The sequence below is a fragment of the Labeo rohita genome, chromosome 23 (genome assembly GCF_022985175.1).
Source record: "Labeo rohita strain BAU-BD-2019 chromosome 23, IGBB_LRoh.1.0, whole genome shotgun sequence".
NCBI classification, from domain to species: Eukaryota; Metazoa; Chordata; class Actinopteri; order Cypriniformes; family Cyprinidae; genus Labeo; species Labeo rohita.
This window is the reverse complement of record NC_066891.1, coordinates 3,234,614-3,255,644: the sequence shown is the minus strand read 5'-3', so window position 1 is coordinate 3,255,644 and position 21,031 is coordinate 3,234,614. Positions and strand designations below refer to the sequence as shown.

Sequence of the window (21,031 nt, the reverse complement as noted above, 5' to 3'; positions counted from 1 at the left end):
TAGAGAGAAACTCACGGGTGTATTGATCCAGTGTGTGTGATTTCTGTTTAATCCTGCAAAGAATTATGTCCGTGTCCATATCAGATGAATGTCCGGGGTGAAAGCTGCTGGATCCTGTGGTGACGGAGTATTCTGTTACGGGGAGAGAGAGGCGAGAGGCGAGCGGATCCACTTGCGAGCTTTTATTGGGACGAGACAAAGACATGGTCGTACAGGCAGGGTCAAACAACAATAGCAGACAGGTTTAACGTAGGCGATGCACAATAGAAGTCCGTGAAACAGGCGAGGGTCGATCCGTGGCAAACGTAATCCGTAAGGGGCTGGGCTAGGAGAATAAACCAAAAAACAAGAGCGATAGTCCGAAAAGGCAGGCGGCAGTACAGTCGAGAACGGGGAGCCAGGCGAGGGGAATAAACACTGGGAACTAGGAAACGCTAAACAAAAGAACACAATAACAACTCACAATACTCTGTGGTTTGCATGGGGAAAGTCCGGGGTTTTTATAGAGCTGCTGATTGGTCACATGAATAGACGCAATCAGCGTGATGCATGGCGGGAGATGTAGTCCGGGGAGTGGTACAAGAGTCAGCGTGTAATGATGGGGTGAGAGTGACATCTGGTGGCGGGCGGACAGCGGGACACCGACCAGATTCGTGACATTAAACACAAATCTTTATTTATTGATTACTGGTTTAATAATAACATTATTTTTGTTGACCAATTATTTAACAGGGATGGTTGTCTTTACTCTTATAGTGAGTTTCTAGAAGAATACAAAATTCCTGTGTCTCCTGGAGATTATGCCAAAGTCTTTGGAGCAATTTCTTCTTGTGTCTGCATGTTATTTAGAGCTCAACCAAGATTGGACACACAACAACTAACCTTGTTATCACTGACTGACACTTCAGTTGGTAAGATTTGTTTTTCCTGTAACAATGGAAAGAACAATAAACTAATTAGATCCTTGTTCAAAACAGATATTATCACAGTCCCATATGTGGTTCCATACTGGAATAAATTTGTGCAAAACATTGACTGGAAGAAGGTCTGGCTCTTACCCAGCCGATACCTGCTGACCAACAAAATTAGAGAAATATCATTTAAAATAATTCATAAGTTTTACCCGTCTAATGATCATATTGTTAAAAAATTAAAAAAAGATATTGATGTAATGTGTACTTTTTGTTCTGTGAATGTTGAAACAGTTACCCATTTGTTTTGGCACTGCCCCTTTGTCCAAAGCTTCTGGTCTGACATTTGTATTTTTATTGCTGAAAAAATTGAGAAAGATTTCAAGTTATTTTGGAAGGATGTTCTTTTTGGCCTTTATGACCCTCAACAGAACTAAAACTATGCCTAATGAAACTTTCATTATTAATCTCATTATTCTGTTGGCAAAATATTACATTCATAAATCTAAGTTTGCGCATTCAAAAACATCTTTTTTTTTTTTATTTTAACAATGAGGTCAAGCAATATGTCAACTCGATTAAGCATTCCCTTAATCAAAAGGCAACAAAAACTGTGAATGTTTGTAAACACTTTGATATGTTTTTGTAAATTCGTACTTCCCCGGGCAAAGTGTGATGATGTGAGATGTTTTGTTTATTTTAAAACACCTACAATGTTGGAAAATGCACATTTTGTTATTTTTATAATGGAGATTAACATTCCTGTAAATTGTGCAATTATTGAATAAAGCATTTATAAAATTAAAAAAAAAAAAAAAAAAAAAAAGTTTGTCGCAACACAACACGCGACATAGGTTACTTGAGTTCAGTCATTGATTGTGTTGAATCATAACTTTCTTCGTTATTCTACTTCTGCGGCTAAATATGCACAAATATCTACCTTCATTTTAACACCATACAGTGGCTCAAGATGTTGTTTCAGTTTACCAGAGACAAAACAGGAACTGTTTTTTGCGATATGTATTTACTATGCTTTACGGGAATTTTTAAATGCCCGCATACTTCAGAATGGCTCAAAATGAACAATTATTTATCATAACTGGCAAAATATATGCGACTGTCCTCTTGCTGTCCTGCGAAATTATAATGATGCAACTACTACAACGCATTTCGTAAGACAGTGCGCGAAACTTCAGACAATCAAAGACAATGCGACATGCTAGAATAACACTTACGATGAACAGTAACGTTGTAAATCTTGTTTTCGTGCCGTTTGCGGACCTCGTAAAGCCCTGTTTGATTGTAGTTGACGTTCATCAGGCTCAGCGACACATTTTCTCCATCGGATTTCAATGAAACTTCGGATCTCCACTGCTGTGTCTGTGCACAAGCTCCGTTATGGCAGATTATCTGCGCTATCAGTTCCTTTGAGGAGCCTTTGAGACGGATAAGCAAAATCTGTGGGTCTTCGTCCCAATTCTCAGTGTGAATAGAGATGGTGAGGTTTCCTCCTTCAAACACCGTTAATGACTCAATCTCATAATCGTCTTCAACACCAGCAGCAGCAGTAGCAACAGCAGCAATGCCTTTAAAGAGTATTTGTATAAATATACATTGTGTAAGAGTAAAGCAGATCCACACTTAAATCTTAAACTTAAAAGCGAGAAAAAAAGCAAAGCTGTGAGAGTCAACAGGCGCATGACTTACCAATCCAAATTACTACCATGAGGAGTCTCATCTTTGCATCTTGGGATGAAGCAACAAATGTTTGGTTGTTTTATGACTTAACCTGATAGACCCAAGTCTATAGCCCATCATCCACTGAATTCCCCAGATAAGTTCGCTAGAAGTTGTGACCATAGATGTAAATATTAGTAGATACTGCTCGTCACCGCGTCCGACATCTTAGAACGGTCAGCATTTCATTTGGAGATTTACACGTGAATTCCATACACGTGAATAGCTAAGCTTGCAGACCCACAGTCAGCTCAGTCATAAGTGTTCACGGACAGGCTTTGACCGTTCCAATATGGCGGACGGCTTACACATAGCGGTCAGTAGCTAATAAGACATCTATGCATTTAGATCTATGATTCTGAAGCTTGCTTCTCCTGACCAACGAACCCACCCGTCACACACATCACACCACCAGAGAGGAAATGTGCTTCCAAGAATATTAATGATATTCCTGAAATAATACACAAACTCAAGAATATGGCTGATTCTTGGAGTAACATGTTTCCAAAAGTCCTCAGTATGGAGATAGGGAGTGATTTAGAATATGCTTAAACAATCATATATATGTGATTGTTAAAATGGTTCAAATTCATACAATTTTACATGGTAATTTTAATAATAGAATAATAATAATTATTAATATTAAAATGATCAAGAAAATGTGTAAATGTTGTTTGGTTTCAAATAAACATCTCTGTTTGGTATTTTCATGAACACTGTATACTTAATATAGGATATGAGCTTTAAATGTGTGGTGTTTTGTCCTCTAAACAACTTGGTGTGTATGTTATTCAGGGTCACCCAGATATGCAAAACAAATATTAAAACATACACTTTTTTTCTTTACTAATGAATAACTTTTGCTTTGTTCTCCAGTTACACTTGCTGATTGATTCTTCTTTACAATTTCTTCATGTTTTGTTTTTTTAACAAAAGTTTTCATTATTTATTAACTAAAGCCTGTTGTTTTGTCTGATTGTCACACAGATCAGCATAAATGTTTCAAAAATTCACTCTCAAGATCATCTCATGTTAGCCTTTAAGCCTATTTTACAGCGCTGTAGACCTAGATCGATATTTAGAAGTATGAAGTATGTTTAACAATTCAAATTGAAGCCACATTTAAAAAAAAAAACTTTTCCAATGATGTAAATCACCACAAATGCTTTTGGAAGTATTGGAAATTAAACATGTCCAGTTACATTGTACTTATATTTAAAGGACACTGGTGACATTAGAGGATAAGAATGAAAATTTACTACCATGTGGAAACCTTACATATGGAAATAATGGATTATATATTAGGATGTGAAAGTGAGTTTTTAAAAGTATAACTTCAGAAGACATAACAGTAGCTGAGAAGACAGCTTTAGCTTTGATTATCCACTACTTGTCATCAGCACATGGATTTTCATTGTATTCATCAGTGAGGAGGATAAGGTATTTCAAATTTCTTTTATTTTTCTATTCTTTTAGTGGTTGTGGTCACTGTGTAACTTGCTGAGACACTCTCAACAGGACATACTGTTAAGAGCTGTACAACACAATTAAGAATTTTAAAACATCACATTACAATTGTCTTTTAGCATTAAATTATTTTTTAAACTAAAAACTTATTTGTAAACTGTTCGGAAAGTACAGAAGTCCGTTCCACATGACAGACAGATAGATAGATATATAGACAGTGGCAGAATATAACTAGAGCAAAAGATTGGAGTTCTCACCATCTCAAACATCAGGACCAATGAATCTGGACTTTCTGATGCATTATTAATACGCACATCTCAGAGAAGAAGTACAATGTTGAAGTATATGGTAAGTTTCGGCTGCAACCAGTTTAACATTTTTTTTTTGACATATGTGCCAGTGATCCGATCCCATGGTAATTGTTTCATTGAAATATTGACCTCTTGAAATGTGTTAAAAAATGTTTCCTCTTTCCAAAGCATGGTCTCATTGGTTACTGTGTGATACTCTACAGATGAGTCTGTCTTCATTTACTGAGCATATAAAAAGTGCTAATCAGCTGATGTTTCAGAGCAAGATGAGAGATGTACAAGCCACCTGGGTGTGACCTGTAGGACATTAAAGGTGCAGTATGTAATACTGATATCTAGTGATTAAAATAGGGGAACGAGCACAACTGACAACAGAAGGCGACAAGCCTTACACACTTGAAATGGATTTAGATGGATGCTGAGGCTTTTTAGTTTGCGTAAAATCTGTAATCTCTGACCCAGTTCATCTCCTGGCCTCTATGCATGCAAAACACCTTGTTTTCCACCAACTGCCAACCTATAGTTGAAATATTATCGGGTAAATTGGCAGTGAGCGAAAACGTACAGACCAAAAAAATATATAAATAAATAAAATAAAAATAAAACATCCTGACATGGAACACAACTTTCAAAGTAGAATAACTGCTGTAGCTTGTTGTTTTACGGAGAAGCATGTATGCAATAACTTATTTATTATTATAACTTATTTACTTATTTCTTAAATATTTGCAAACACATCATGGTCATATATATATCATATATATATATTAGTACCATTAAAACATCTTAAGCCAAGTCTTAAATTATGACTTTCTGTAAATTAGTGTAGTTGCATAATAGGGTTAGGACTACAGTGACCTTTGAGCAATGCAGGGGCCTTCAAAGACAAAGCTAGCTGGTAACAATCACTATTTTTTGAATAATAAAAATTAAAAAAAGTTTGAATATAGTTTGCTTTTAAATAAACTTTTCAGTTTGGTGCTTTTCTCTTAAAACACTGTGCTAAACAAATAGTTGTCCAAAAATTCAGGAAATGTTTTTTGACAGTGATTTTTTTTATTTGGTTTTATTTTGTTTGGTTTTGTTTGTAATGTCATTTAATTATTGTACCAATTGCTCGTCCAGAGATATTCAACAAATAAAAACCAGATATTTATTCAAAATATAATAAAATTTTAAATGAATGTGTTTTTTAATTGTATCTATTGTTTTGTATTATATTACATGCATTTCATTTTATATTAAATATATGTGCTTTACATTTGTGGTGTGTCTGTCTTCTAAACACTTTGTTATGTTATATCTCATTAATCAGGAAAAAAGACCTCTAATGGCGACTAAAAGCAAATCATAACATCAGACAGGTTTTTGAGATCTTAAGAATGGTCAAACACTGCCATCTTGTGGTGATTCACCGAATAGCGTGCATAAATGGTAGCATTAAAAAATAAAGCTAACAGTGTGGCGGATCAGCCGAACACACTGCAACATATATAGTTTTTAACTAAAAGAGGGTAACATTTTTATAATATTTACATTTGTGCACATTGTTTCACTCACCTACACCTTCCTGCTAGTGCTGCAATGTTACAGACTGCTCTAGAACATTAGATATGCCACAATATGAATCAACAATTTAATCAAATTTAACTAATCTTTTCCTTTACACATAAATACACATAAAATAATGGTTCATTGTTTTTGCACTTAAAGAAAATTCTGTCACCATTTACTAATTTATGATGTTTTGAAGAATATGGGTAATCAACAGTTTCCGACCCCCACTGACTTGGAAGTCTTTTTTATACTATGGAAGTCAATGGGAACTAGCAACTGTTTGGTTATCAACATTTTTCAAAATATCTGTATATCTGTGTATATGAGTACATAACTGAATTTTCATTTTTTCAAGCTACTTAAATAACAATGCATGCTAGAAAAACACTCATTACTTGAATCAGCTTTATTATATATTTTATTAAAGCATGCAAAATCTTTTCAGTAGACAGATGTGCATTTTTACTGTTGTTTATTGTGGATGCAGATTAGGCTATATTTAATATTCTTGTAATGGTTACAATGATAAACAGTTACTGTAAAATGAAAACAACATCAACAACAACACAAAATCAGTGTTGCAAGTCTTGCAGGTACTTTCCATATCAAGCAAACAGCATTTAAACATTTCTTTATATGGCATTTTATGTCAAACACAGAGCATTATTTTTAATCTGATCCAAATAGCCTTTCTAGAACAGGGCTTTCATACTAGAGTTGTTGGCGCAGATGTACAACTCTTCTTGTCAGAGTTCAGTTTATTTGGTTTGAATATATTCCTCCAGGTTCACCACCAATTGTGCTTGAAAAGGTGGGTAAGGGTTCAGTTTATGTAGAGTTTGGTGCAGGATGATGTTCGATTGTAATCCTCCCTAAATCATGAAATCATAAATCATGCATCCCTAAGTCCACCATTCTTCAAGTGCAATATTCAAATATGCATGGTTCTGGTAATGTTTATAATAGCAAACTGCATTTCTTATAGCTGCATGTTGCTGAATAATTTACCCTAAAACAGCTCACATTCTTCTCGTCTCTTGCAATATATGAGTGGCAGACAAAGTAACTTCCCATCCTGTGTGTGTGTTGGCAAATGCAACAAAACTTATCCTTAAACATTTGCATCTATTCTGTGAATCGTGAATCTATTCTTTTTTTTTTTTTTGCTAAGTGGTTTTATGCTTAAAAAAAAAAACTGGTATATGCCACAGTCAGTGACGTGGAACAGATATTTATTTCAACTGTCTTTGTATCAGAGTCTTTGATAATTGCTGCTTAAATGTATCTATCCAGACTATCAATAGCATCCTCTTTAGAGTATTTTTTCCATTCATCTGGGATCTTGCCACTCCCCGCATAGGTTTTTTCATAGTGATTTTCTAGATCTTTTTGGAATCTGTACACAAACCACTTCCAGTACGGCAGCTCAGAGAGATCTGGGGTGATTCTCCATGAAGCATATTTAGGGCCTCCTTTTCTGTATTCCTTCCAGGGGACTGTATCATCTGAGCTATTTGGATAAAAAGATCGATCACTGGCTACTGCTGAAGTGCAGATGCAGATAGACAGGTTTGTTGTTCCTCTGTAAAACCACCCATTCAGTCCATTATTACGATGGAAAGGCACACTGTGATCTCCATCATGGTTTTCTATTGTGTTGGTGCAGATGGCTGCACAGAAAGGACACTGAACCCAACAGCAATCACAGAGGTGATCAATCAGAATCTCATCTGGTCTGTCTTTGTGTTCCAGCTTTTCTGGAAATGTTTCTGTGCTGAATTTACTGATTATGTCAGATATTATAGAAGGAAGTTCTTTCTTCATCACATCTTCTAGGAAGCTGACATCAACATCATCCTGATTCACTCCAGTAAGGTCATTTACAGAGAATATCAGCACATCAGAGAGTTGTTGAGTGAAATGATGCAACCATGAATTAGCATTATTCTGTTTGGCTGGATTCACGTGCTGCTTTCATGATCTGTTGCTCCAGCAGTTTAATGCTGTTTTCCATCTTGGGTCGAACACTATCTTCAAATCTTTCAGTGATGTATTGACTGACTTCACCTCTGATGAAATTTTTAAAGTGTTCTTTGGGATTTTTAATGTAGGTCATATATGCTTTGAAATCCTGTTTTTCTGCCAGTGTTTTCAGGATGTGTGTCTCCAGGTTTGATCGGTTTCCATTTAGTGATTCACAGTTTGTCAACATTTCATTTGCTAAATCTCTGGCAATTTTTTTGTAGACATTCTGCTGAATGGGCTCTTTGAGTTTATTACAAACAAATTCACCAAAAATAGCAGTTGATGATGCTCCTTGACAGTATTTCTGGAAAATTCTGTAGTACTCTTCACTCTTCCTCTCAAAATAGAGAACAGGATCATTGGCTTCCCTGAACATTTTGTATTGATCAGTGAATGTCTTGTTTGCATTTCTGGCATATGCAAAGTACCAGATCCATGAAGAATTCACTTCTGAACACATATTTCACTTTTGGCCCTTCCTCATGCTTTGTTATTCTTGTCTTTATGTAATCTACAAGTTGTTGAATGCAGCTACTGTTGTAGCCCATCTTTGCCATGTTAAAAGACTGAATCATTTTATCTGTTTGCTCAGTAATGTCTATGATTAACTTTTATCTGAATTCATCCTCTTTAGATAAAGCAAAACCAAGCTTCTCTTTACCTTTTTTGTGTATTTTTGATAGGTGCCATAATTCCACTGGATTTCTTCAACTGTACATATTTTGAATAACTTGGCAAACAGAACATATCTTTGTACTGAGTGCTCTCTTTCATATGGTCTAAAGGGAGACTTTCATGGATGTCACTAAGAAGCTTTTTTACATCTATTAATATGTCAATATTTTTGACTAAAGGAGTGTCTCTGATGATTGCAGCTGTCTGTTTTTTCCAAAAGGAATCAAACTGTGTTTTCATGACATTTTCATCAGTTGTTTGGTCTTTAAATTTTAAGCAAGTTCTTTGCTCTTTTCAAAGAGATTGTTTTCATGTTGTGTCCTCTTAGCATCCATCTTTTTCTTCATCTGACGCTGTTGAAGAACTCCATTTAATTTCCTCTTAGTTTCCTTCACAATATTTTCTTGAACCTCTTTGATTTTTATCTCAAATGAAGCTTTCCACTGATTCAGTATATTTGCATCTCTGTCTTTTTCAAAGAAATCAGACATTGTCTTTTTCACTTCTTCACTTTTTGCATTTAGTTGTTTTGAAGATCAGTTTCTTCAAGATTATGAATTGCTTCATTTTCTATTTTGTTGTGAAGTTTGTTTTCGATTTCCAGCATGGCACTCCGAAGACTCCAGGTCCACTTGCTGTATTCTGTCTCTAGTTTCTTGTATGTCATGATTTCCATAGAATTTTTAAAGCTGAACACAAACTGTTCATTAAGCAAAGCCTCCCAGAGATCTTTAATACGGTCTTTTAGGTGTGTCAGCGTTATGCCGTCTGATTTTGAAGCATGTGATAGAATAGTTTGTTTTAGTTCTAGAATGTTCTCGCAGTAGTCTGGGTTTGGTGGTGCCATGGGTGGGCTGCCCTCCCAGAGATGAGCAAAATACTTCACATCATTCTGCACACATCAAATGCAATGACATCACTGAATACCTCTGCATCACAGACTTCCTCTTTAGCAGCAAGTTTTGTCATTTTGTCCAGTTTCTCCTGCAGTTGTCTCCTTCCCTCCATGTTTTTCTCTCCAGCTGTGAGATCTGAGACATTCTGATGCACAAACATGCAGCTGGGATTCAGTCTGACTGCCTTCATCCTCAGGAAAGCCTGAACAACAATCTGAAGAATGTCCTGCATCTCAGATGGGTTTTCACCAAATATATTGATCAGGGTCATATTTCCAAGACCAACAACGAATGTAGCCATTTCATTGTCACGATGTGTTGTTGAACTTCCAGCCAGTTCTGGTGCACGAAGTCCCTCAGTATCAACAACCAGAATGTAGTCAAACATCACTTGTTTTTTCATGTCCTCTGACACTTTGATCAGCTGCATGAAAGCTCCTCTGGTGCACCTGCCGGCACTGACAGCAAACTGGAGTCCAAACATGGCATTCAGCATGGTGGATTTGCCAGAACTCTGAATCCCTAAAACTGACAGCACAAAGACTTTCTGGTCTCCCAGTTTCTTAGCAAGTTCATCTAGAACAGCAGTGACCCAGGTGAGAGGAACATGAGCAGCATCTCCATCCATCAGCTCCATGGGAAATCCAGAGATCATCATCTCTGCTGCAAGACTTGGGAGAGAACAGAAGTCAAACTGCAGATCATCTTCCTTGTTCTTCTTCACAGATGACCACGATTCATAGATCTGACCAAACTCTCTCAGGATGTGCTCAAATCCAAAACCTGTTCTATTAATTTGCTCTGATATGTTTTCCAGGTTTGTTTGTTCAGTCTGCAGTTGATCTAGTTTGTCAGGCATCTTTTTCAATGTTATGACTTCATGCCATTTTTTGTGATATTCCTTATGAAGTCCACAAAGCTTCTCTGAAGTGAAGTCATTCAACAGGTTCATCATCCATCTGAGGAAATAGTTTTTCATTGTTTTTCTGTGATTTCATTGTTTTAAGAAATGTTTTCATAAACTCACTCAATCCCTGTGTTACTTGCTTTTCTCTTATTTCTCTCATGTTCTTCAGTTTGGTACTTTTATCTTCCTCTAGATTTTCTCCTTGTAGATGATGCAGCTTTTTGTTCATTTTACACCAGTCATGCCACAGTTTCCCCTGACAGGGCAGGATTGTTTCTTTCACTGTTGATGGATCTTTTCCTCTCAGTAAACCCATGATCTGATCTGCTGCTTGTTTTCCTCTCTGGCACTCTGGATCATCCTCATCTACTCTGATTCCTGTGTGTTTGGCCACATCTTCAAGTTTGAAGGTCTTTTTCTGCTTTGTCAAACTCCCTTTGATAGTCTCTCTTATTTGCTTAGATACATCAGATTGGTTTTTGTCGAAACAGACCAATTATGAACTTTCCATTTCCCAGTTCAGTTTTATCACAGTCATTGTCAGTGAGCAGACAAATGAGAGGCTGAGGAGATTTGAAAAGTGATCTCACCAAACCCTTATAGTGGTTCTTCTGTCCAAAATCTGGTAAGAAGAGAACATTTACTAAAGCCATACTGGTCAGTATCTCATATTGTTTCTCACTGTCTCCTGCATCACCATGAAGATTACAGAAAGCAACACAGTCATCAAATGTATCTGTCTTTTTCCCAGAAGGACAGTACCAGGCGATCTCCACCACTCCATCCATCAGTAATCTGGTTCTGCTGCTGCCTGGGCAGTTCCTGTGGAAGAACGTGTTGTGTTTCTCATTGATGAGGCTGTTCATCAGCTGAGACTTAGATGATGACACAGAGCCAAACCTGAAGAAAGCCACCATTGGAGTCTCAGCCTTGTAGACTGGCTGGGTTTGACTGATGATCTCATTGTTGGTGTTTTTCTTCCAGCTCTTGCTGATTTGTCTAAATGTCCAGAGAGGAAACTCAATCTGTTGTGTGAATGGATCAGGAACAAGCAGAGGCAGTGCATACTGACACTGTGAGAGTTTATACACCATCATCTGCTTCAGGAAACCATCAGCACAATGAAACACAGCCATCTGAACATCCATTGGGTGAATATCAGGCTTGTAATTTGCACTAACTTCTTTTTTTGTGTGTTTTAGGACTGTGTATCTTGCTCTGTAGTTCATGTTTAGCAGCTTTTGTAGGAATGAGTTTACAAGTTCAGTCTCTTCTTGTGGTTCTTGAGGCTGAAATGATGACCTGGTGATTTTCAAAATGTCAGCTGTTTTCATTTTATCTTGATGTCTTTTTGTCAGATCCAGTCTATCATAGAGTTCTTTGAGCTGTTCACTGGTTTTCGGTACAACCTTTTGGTTTTGACCAGTTTCATCTTTCTGTAAATACATAAAGACATTAGCAGAGATAAAAGCCAGATATACACAGACATGAAATATTATAAGCAAGTACTTTGAGAATATAAACGAAATACAGTTCATTTATGTCCCTATCCTTTGAAAGGGATAAACATTTTCTGTGGTGTTATATTTGAAAGTGTTGTGTATCTGCAGTACTGTCCATATACAGGATAAATTGTGAATGAGGGAAGACCACTAGACCAGGAATTAGTACTTAACTCTTAATGGTTCGAACCTTGAAATCCTATGAATGTCCCTGACTCTTGTCATTATTCACATTGACCACTTACCTGTAAGCAAGAGTCTGTTTGGGAGCAGCAAATCTTCATGTTCTCTATGTCTTTTCTTCTATCTTCCTCATAGACTGATTTAAGTTCATCTTGTTTCTGTTGTTCATTTTTCATGTCTTTTTTAAATTGTTCTTTATTCTTTCTGAATTCCTCTTCTCTTCTCTTCCTCTCTGCATCATGATTCTGTCTTTCTTCCTCCATCATCTTCTTCATTCTCTCTTTCTCCTCTGCATGTTTGGCCAGCAGTTCTTTTTTCTCTCTGTTCAGTTCTTCCACTTTGTCCATTATCATCTTCATTTGTGCTTCTTGTTTTTCTCTTTCCATCTGTCTGAACATCTTACATGAGTAGTAACTCCCTCCATTTGCTTCCACCATGTTATTGATTTTCTGCAGTAGTTCAGACACCTGCGTACGATCTTCAGTCTCATTATTATTGAACACATGGTATCTGTTTCCACATTGTTCAATGAGCTTCATCAAAGCAGATCCCGGTTGTCCCAGATACTCTTCAATGGTCTTCTTCTTCTTCTTCAGATCATCTCCTCTGGTGAAGAGCACCATGGTGTACATTAGTGAGTTGTCACCAAAAGTCTCTTGAATTATCCTTACTGAGTTGTCCTGCTCCTGAGTGAAACGTCCCACTGGTATCAGTAAGAGAAACACATGTGGTCCTGGCAGAATCATGGAGATGCACTCAGTGATTTCTCTCTGGATCTCTTCTTGTCTGAGTTTAGTATCAAATAGTCCTGGAGTGTCAATCACAGTGATGGTTCTGCCATCAATCTCAGTTGTCTCTCTTTGACACTCTTTAGTAACTGATTCTTGACACATGTCTTCTTTAAATGCTTCTCTTCCTAAGATGGTGTTTCCAGTTGTGCTCTTCCCATCTCCAGTTTTTCCCAGCAGGACAATCCTCAGGTCACTCTCTGAAACCTTGATTGAATCTGAAAAGAGAAAACTGCTTGAGACATGCTGCTAGGAACTAGGGTTACATAATATACTAGTACAAAAGCATTCATTTGAACATGCATGTCTGCAAAAACATTACAAGAGAGACTTTTTGAGTGCCACAGCAATTCCTGCTTTACCCTGTGTAGAATTCACTCTGTAGATTCCCCATTCCCCATGTGTAGCAAAGCAATGCATATTCCCTTATCTAAGCTGAAGGATCCTTAGATCCTTACATGCAATTGTGTTGTGTTTAAATTTTATGTTTGTTTTTAATTTCATTTATAATAATTTATTTACATAATCATTTAATAATCATTTCATAATCATTAGTCATTCACATAATTCATATTTAATTATTTATTTGATTATTTAAGTATTTATCATTTATTCATTTATTCATATATATTGTTCATTTATATTATTCATTTATATGTTTTTATATTTCTTATTATTTTCCTTGCTTATGCATTTTCATTATTGTTCAGTTCCATGATTGCGGGGTTTCATGAATTGTTTGGTCTAAGAAATAGATAACGGGGATGTTTATGGAAATTCAAGGTTTATGGGATGTTGAATCCATTTGATATATCATTGTTCTTTGAGCTGTACTCCTCAGACGAAGTTCGAACATTGAAACATGCGCAACTAAAACTGTTCAATAAAATCTGTTATACCTTTTTTACCATCACCACTTCGTCTCCTGCTTCTGCTCTTTTCTGGCTTCCATCGGTCAACTTCATAACTTGTTAGTGGGGTTGGGGTAACTACAGCTTGCTGACTAGTTGTCCTGTTACCGAAAGACTGATATTTTCTGACGGGATCTGGTGTCTGGCGTGGGGACCTGATCTAACAAAGCGAACCAAGGTTACATTAGTAACCAAAGCGTTTTCTGTGAGTTACTACATTTTGCAGACATGCAATATGTAAATTTCACTTACATATTAGAGAATGTATAGAACAACAAATTATATGAATCTTGTCATAACACAGTTTTGACAACATACTTTCTTAAAAACAAACTCACACAAGGTGTTCCGATGAAAACCAACTTCCTTCTTCTCGTTGTTGTTGTGTTGGATATTTCTATCAGACATGTGACCTAAATTTCTTGCTGTGACTGAGTCTCCAGATCTGCTCTGCTCTTCATCGTCTGATGTTCCTTCTGCTTCTTCATACAAGTTACAGATGAGAAACTGGACCTCGTCTTTCTTGAGTATCTTCTCCACTCTTTCAAGTATCTCAGAGTGCAGTGCTGAATTTTGTTCATCAAACTGCAGATGTCCACCTTCACATTCCCTTATTAATTGATAAATACAGTTATTGTATATCTCTTTCTCATTAGTCAACACTATAGTGTGTTTAAGAGCCTCTTCACTGAATTTAGTCAGCACATTTTTCACTGTGGTTCTGTCCTCTTCACTGAAGTCGTTCTGCTGCAGTACAAGGATGATCACATGAGGTCCAGGAGCAGACAGATTCACACACTCTTTTACTCCATGTGCGACCTGAGAGCTGAACAGATGTGGTTGCAGCAGGTGAGGAGCATTGATGACTGTGACATCTCTGTCCTTCAGTTTTCCACTGTCTCTCTTAATGTGCAGTTCTGCATCAGCAGGTAGTGGTTGACTTTCGAACGCTGCTCTTCCTAGGATGACATGTTCTGCTCTGCTGTTTTCTGTTATATTCTTCCCCAGCAGAACAATCCTCAAATCACACACTGAAACAGGACACAAAATTAGCAGTACTATCTGACCAAGTAAGCTCATGAGCAAAGACAACAGATATCAAATAGCATATATCAGGTCCTGGACCAACTGAGTGACTGCAATTGAGTTGACTAAACATGTTAACAGATAGATTTTTCTCTGGGTATTAGACCTCCTTGTCACACAGGAAGTATTTTCAAGAAGTCTGACTATTTGTTAAACATTTTGCTGCATTGAATATTATGAAATAAACTAATAGTTGACTTACTGTTTGGCAGGTCAGCGGGTAGGCTATGCCACCCTCTGCTAACTGCAAATAAAATAAGATGAATAAAAAATAAATAACACTGTAGGAATTTCACAGATTCACAGATAATTATTTTACCAAATTCATTGTTATTGTCTTTATTTAAAGGAATTGCTCCTTCCCTGGTCAACTGGGAAAATGTTTAAACAAAAACCTGTACATACAATCCACTGCAATTTTTTAGCCTAAATGAACACCAAAGGTAGTAAAACACCAACAACAATTTTTAAAAAAAATCATTCACTTGTTTTGGGGAAATAGCTTCTAGGAAATAATATGGGGATTAAATGACATAAGTAAATGAAAAAAAATATATATTTTTTACAATGTTACATCTATAGTATAGTTAATTATTATTATTAATTATAATATACAATAATAAATATAATAATATTAATAATAATAATAATTATTATTATTAGTATTAGTATTATTATTGGCTTACTATTTGGATGGTCAGTGCATGGTGTCTGCAGACTTCTGCTCCCTGCAAATAAAATAAAATAAAACAATACAAAATATTGTAACATACAGTACCTATTTTGGAATGTGTCAAATGTCAGCCATTGTGAATGAAAGAAAAAACATTAAAATAAAATTATTACCCTCCCTGCTTTTGTGTCAGATTTATATATAACATCTACAGACCAACAGATGCAGCATATGGTGAGGAACCACACCATTTTGTATGAATTACAGTGTTTTTTCATTATCATTAAAGTATGTTGGAATATGCATGTAATTAAAAATAAATACACATGCTTTAGCAATAAGAATGTAAAATACTTGTATTTTTTGCACATTTAATTACAGCTAAAATAAATACACAAAATAACAGAAGTGAGTGTTGTGAAAATGGAAAAAGAGAACAAGATATAGTATTCAGTGTATAGTGACATAAATGACCATTTTGTCACTTGAGGTGTTGTAGGGTAGTTTTTGTCGCATGAGATCCAAACAAGAAAAGTTGTCCTCCAAATACTGCTGTGTCTATTCATCACCCAGCTCATACAAGTCTTTTTCAACTCACAGTTCCACTGCACAAATACTCACACATATTCACCATTCAAACATGGTAAAAAATAAAAAATGATTTGCTTCCCTCTAATTATACACACCTGACTTCTCTCTTTGCCTACTTATATACTCATATACTCACTCCACCCAGTGATCAAAAACAGAATTACTTACACAGTGAAATTACTGATTAAACACCACTGACATCAGATAAGAACAAAACTTGAACTGAATCGAGCTAAATGACAATATTGTCTTCTGTATAACTGCTTAATAGCTGAATAGAATTTGCTAACTGGCTAGCTAACTAGCTACCTGATGCTAACTTGAGGTAATTTATAAATATGAAATCCAAATATTTTTATTCATCCAACTAGTTGGAATTAATTTGATAGAAAAACAACGGATTTGATCTTCAGGACAGAATAACTACAGTAATTTAATATTGTTCCCTGGGGGCGTTTTACACCACTGACTGTGTTTGAGAAAAACTTTGTCATTCTGAAAATATAATCATATTTTTACTAAATAACACATAGTCCCTATCTACAGGCCCTACTGTTCTCATATCTTAAATAACTGATGTTCTACAAAACAACAAGCTTTAAATCACTTTTTTTTTTCTTACTGTTGAAAATTAAATAATTTACTGTGTAATCCGTTTTCTCTCCGGTACATCACCAGTGTGAGCTTCATTGTGGAAACTTCTACATCACTCTTGTCAACGTAATCCATAGTTAAATTAAAATAATTCTGCCGTTAGGATTAGGCCTATCGTGAATAGAGTATTTCAGCTTGTTTAACATATCTATTTGGTCTGATTTGATACTTACCTAAATTAGACGCCATTATATGTTCGTAACAAAATCGAAAGAGAAAGTCTGTTTGACAAATAAAAGATGGACGTGAGAACACGCCTTTTTCTCTCCGCCCATACTTGCAAAAGCATTTTTTTAGTAGCCTATAGGCTTCTTCGCCCTGATCATTTTTTTTTTTTTAACTCAAGTGATCAGATGACAGATCTCTATTAAGTTCTACGATGGAGTTTCCAGTTACTTAATGACGGTCATTTTCGTTCATTTATATATGTAAATACTGTAATTAGTACCATATTTCAACTGTATTTTTTGATATCATCTCATAAAAGTGGTACAGTGGTGTTCTAATATGTATTTTCTGTAAAGCTGCATAGAAACAACATGTACTGTGAAAAGCGTTATAAAAATAAATGTGAACTGAACTGAATTGAAAGAGCCATTGCATTGTTGATTATGTACCATTTTGAAGTTCTAGATAAAATCTGACAATACAGTTAGAAGAGCCATTGCACTAATGGCCCAATTGGAGGAATATGGCCCAATATCTGAGCTAGCTTTGAGGGTGCATTAAAAGTTATAGAGGGGTCTTATTCCCAAGGCACTTGCACCATGCAAAATTGCAGACATTTTTACTGAAGCATTTTTAAGATATGGACCCATGAATTTGACATAAAACAATGAGACAATGTGGTAACAAGAACAGTGCATTATTGGCATAATTGGAAGCGCTGTATCTCTGCTGTCTTTGAGAGTGTGTTAAAAGTTATACTGGGGCCTTATTCCCAAGGCACTTGACTGTCACCATGCAAAATATCAGAAATTTTTACCTGACTTCTCTCTTTGCCTACTTATATACTCATATACTCACTCCACCCAGTGGTCAAAAACAGAATTACAACAAACCATGTAATGGGTCTTACACAGTGAAATTATTGATTAAACACCATTGACTGTGATTAAACAACACGTTTTACACCACTGACTGTGTTTGAGAAAAACTTTGTCATTCTGAAAATATAATCATATTTTTATTAAATAACACATAGTCCCTATGTACAGGCCCTACTGTTCTCATATCATAAATAACTGTGATGTTCTACAAAACAACAAGCTTTAAATCACTTTTTTTTCTTACTGCTGAAAATTAGATCATTTACTGTGTAATCCGTTTTCTTGGCAGATATGACAATGCGGTAACAAGAGAACAGTGCATTATTGGCATAATTGGAAGCACTGTATCTCTGCTGTCTTTGAGGGTGTGTTAAAAGTTATACTGGGGCCTTATTCCCAAGGCACTTGACTGTCACCATGCAAAATATCAGAAATTTTTACTGTAGCATTTTTAAAAATATGGACCCATGAATTTAACAGATGAAGCACCTTTTTTTGTTGTTGTTGTTGTTGTTGTTGTTGTTGTTGTTGCAAACATAAAACCAAGCTTGGTAAAAAAAAGTTTATCCAACAGTTCAAACAAAGAAGTTAATCTAAAACAGTCACAAAAGTGAAAAACAGTATCAACAGTTTTGCAGAAAGGATAGGTGGATAATTTAATTTAATTTTGACACAGTTAGGAAATTAAACAAATATTTCCTTCCTTGGTCATTATTTCCACATACTACTATGCTTTTTACATTATACTACACTATACCTTTTTACTTAGGTAGGACTATATGGTGGCCCAGTAGTGCACAACACAATGCCATAGGACAATTTTTTCTTGAGTTGTACTAATTTCACTGTATTGTGGCTCTGTATTGTGTTGTGAAGATTTTGTTGTGTTGTGCACTACTGGGCCCCTGTAGGGCTACTTCCTTCTCTTTAGATGTTTTACTGCAAAAGGCAAACCAACATAAAAGGTACATTAACGCCACCTACAGGATTGAAGTGTGGAGTACAAAATTGTTGTATTAACAGTGAAATTTACTGTTGATCTAATGTAGATTGTTTTATTCTAAATAAAGGCATATAGGGAAAGTCAAGGAGGTCTTGCTGATATACCTCTATGCTTCCTTATAGTCATCCATCCAAAGTTTGTTACTTCTTTATACTTATATTCCCAGCAATCCTTCAAGACTTTCAAACCCCCTTTTCCACAGCGCTGCATCGTCTGGATATAAGGACCTCCCTGTCTGCCTATGTGTGAAAAGATGTCATTTAGCCTTATATTAAAGACAATAGGACTGCTAGCACTTCATTGAGTGGTTCCATTCTGTACTGGACAAATCTGAGAATGTGCAGAATCTACTCTAACTTGTATAGCTCTCTCAGACAAGAAATTCATGATCAAGATCTTTTCCCTGAGTAAATTATGAGTGCCGCCATTACGAACTTACGATTGGATGCTCTTCTGTTGCGGTCTTCTTCTTCTTCTTGTGACGTTTATTGATGGTGGGCTAGCCAATTTTTGGCACATTACCGCCACTAACTGAACTGGAGTGTGGAGTGACAATGGATTTAAAAAACAAAAATCTAAATATTCTATTACCTAATATTAGTTCTAATGTCATATTATTTGCACCTTGTGTTTGTATCTGTTTTAAGCACCTGTCTCTCTTTACCATATGCTGTAGTAAAATATGCTCAACTGTTTCAATTTCACCACAAGGCCTACATAACCCAGATGGATGCTTCCTGATTTTATGCAAGTTTCCATTTAAAGATGAATGTCCTAATCTTAATTGTTATTATTACATTTTCTCTTCTTTTAAAGTCACTTTACTCATTATTTTGTAATTCTACTTTTTTATTTTTATTTTATACAGATTTTCATATCCCATTTATGTTGCCATGATTTAATAACAGCTTGTTTAATACTTGTCTTTGCTTCTGCTTCTGCTGATTCTCACATCAATTTCTACATTATTTTTATTTAAAGATCTTTTAGCATTTTTATCTGCCACTTCGTTTCCATCTATTCCAACATGTGCTGGGACCCATAAGAATGACACAACCTTGTCAAGTGCATATAGTCTATATAGCAATTTGCAATTGGCCCGATTGAATATTTCTTAAAGTCACCAGTGAATCTGAACATAACACTGCTTTCTTAATCTGTGTATCTTCCAACCATTTTAAAGCTATGATAATAGCAATAAATTCTGTAGTAAATACAGATAAGTAGTCCAGTGTTCTTTTTGTAATAATTACTTCTTGTTGTGGTATAACTACTGCTATTCCTGTCTTATAGGTTTCTGAATCTTTTGAACCATCTGTATAAATTTGTACATTGTCATAATACATTCGTTCCGTATAATGATTTACTTCATTTATTGCACCACTATTCAATTTTTCCACTTCTAATGAATGCAGGTCTATTGCAGGCATTTTAAATAACCATGGTGGAAGTGCAGATATCGGTACTGCATCACTAAATTTCCTATTTGCTAAATTCATTGTTTGCGCCATTTCTTCTGCTGTCCACCCAATGCTTTTTATATTTGTTCTCTCATGCTCCCAGCATATCAAATATTGCCTTCGTTGGGCTCTGTTCCGGTCTCCATAGGAACCCATTCAAATAGCACCCATCTGTTTTTAACGTAGATAACGTTGGCAGCTTACTTGACGTGAAATAACGTGTGCCATCTCCACACTCATTAAACTTTGAGGAGCCAGGCACTGACAAATAACGGTCATTGCGACATTGCAAAGGCATGGCGCTATGGAGCCATGTGCTTTTTAAAATATTTTAATAGGTTTAACATTAGATTATCAACTAATTTGACTAGAAACACTGGACCAAAAGCAAAGCATTCTCCGGTTAAAACTCAGGCTCAGACTTCTTTATTTTGAGTGTATATATACCTGTATTTCCATTCTGTACAGCTTTTTTAAGAGTCCTTTTTTCCCACAGCATGTCATATTCTTAATAAATAAATAAATAAATCTTAGTGCCAGATTTTGCTTTTGGTCCAACAGCCACACTACCATAAACTAGCCTTGATTTTATTGACAAAAAATATATGTATTTATAAGTTTCACTATCAGCTCCCCATTCTACAA

General features: G+C 35.8%; 1 protein-coding gene and 1 pseudogene across 1 annotated transcript; both read right to left on the bottom strand.

Annotated features, from left to right (window-relative positions):
• Positions 1-7,131: 7,131 nt before the first annotated feature.
• LOC127155109 (interferon-induced very large GTPase 1-like) lies at positions 7,132-7,929 on the bottom strand. The gene has a single exon (XM_051097091.1). It carries the CDS (start codon positions 7,805-7,807, stop codon positions 7,259-7,261), a length of 549 nt encoding a protein of 182 aa, XP_050953048.1. The 5' UTR covers positions 7,808-7,929; the 3' UTR covers positions 7,132-7,258.
• Positions 7,905-16,919, bottom strand: LOC127155108 (interferon-induced very large GTPase 1-like; annotated as a pseudogene).
• Between the last annotated feature and the right edge of the window lie 4,112 nt (positions 16,920-21,031).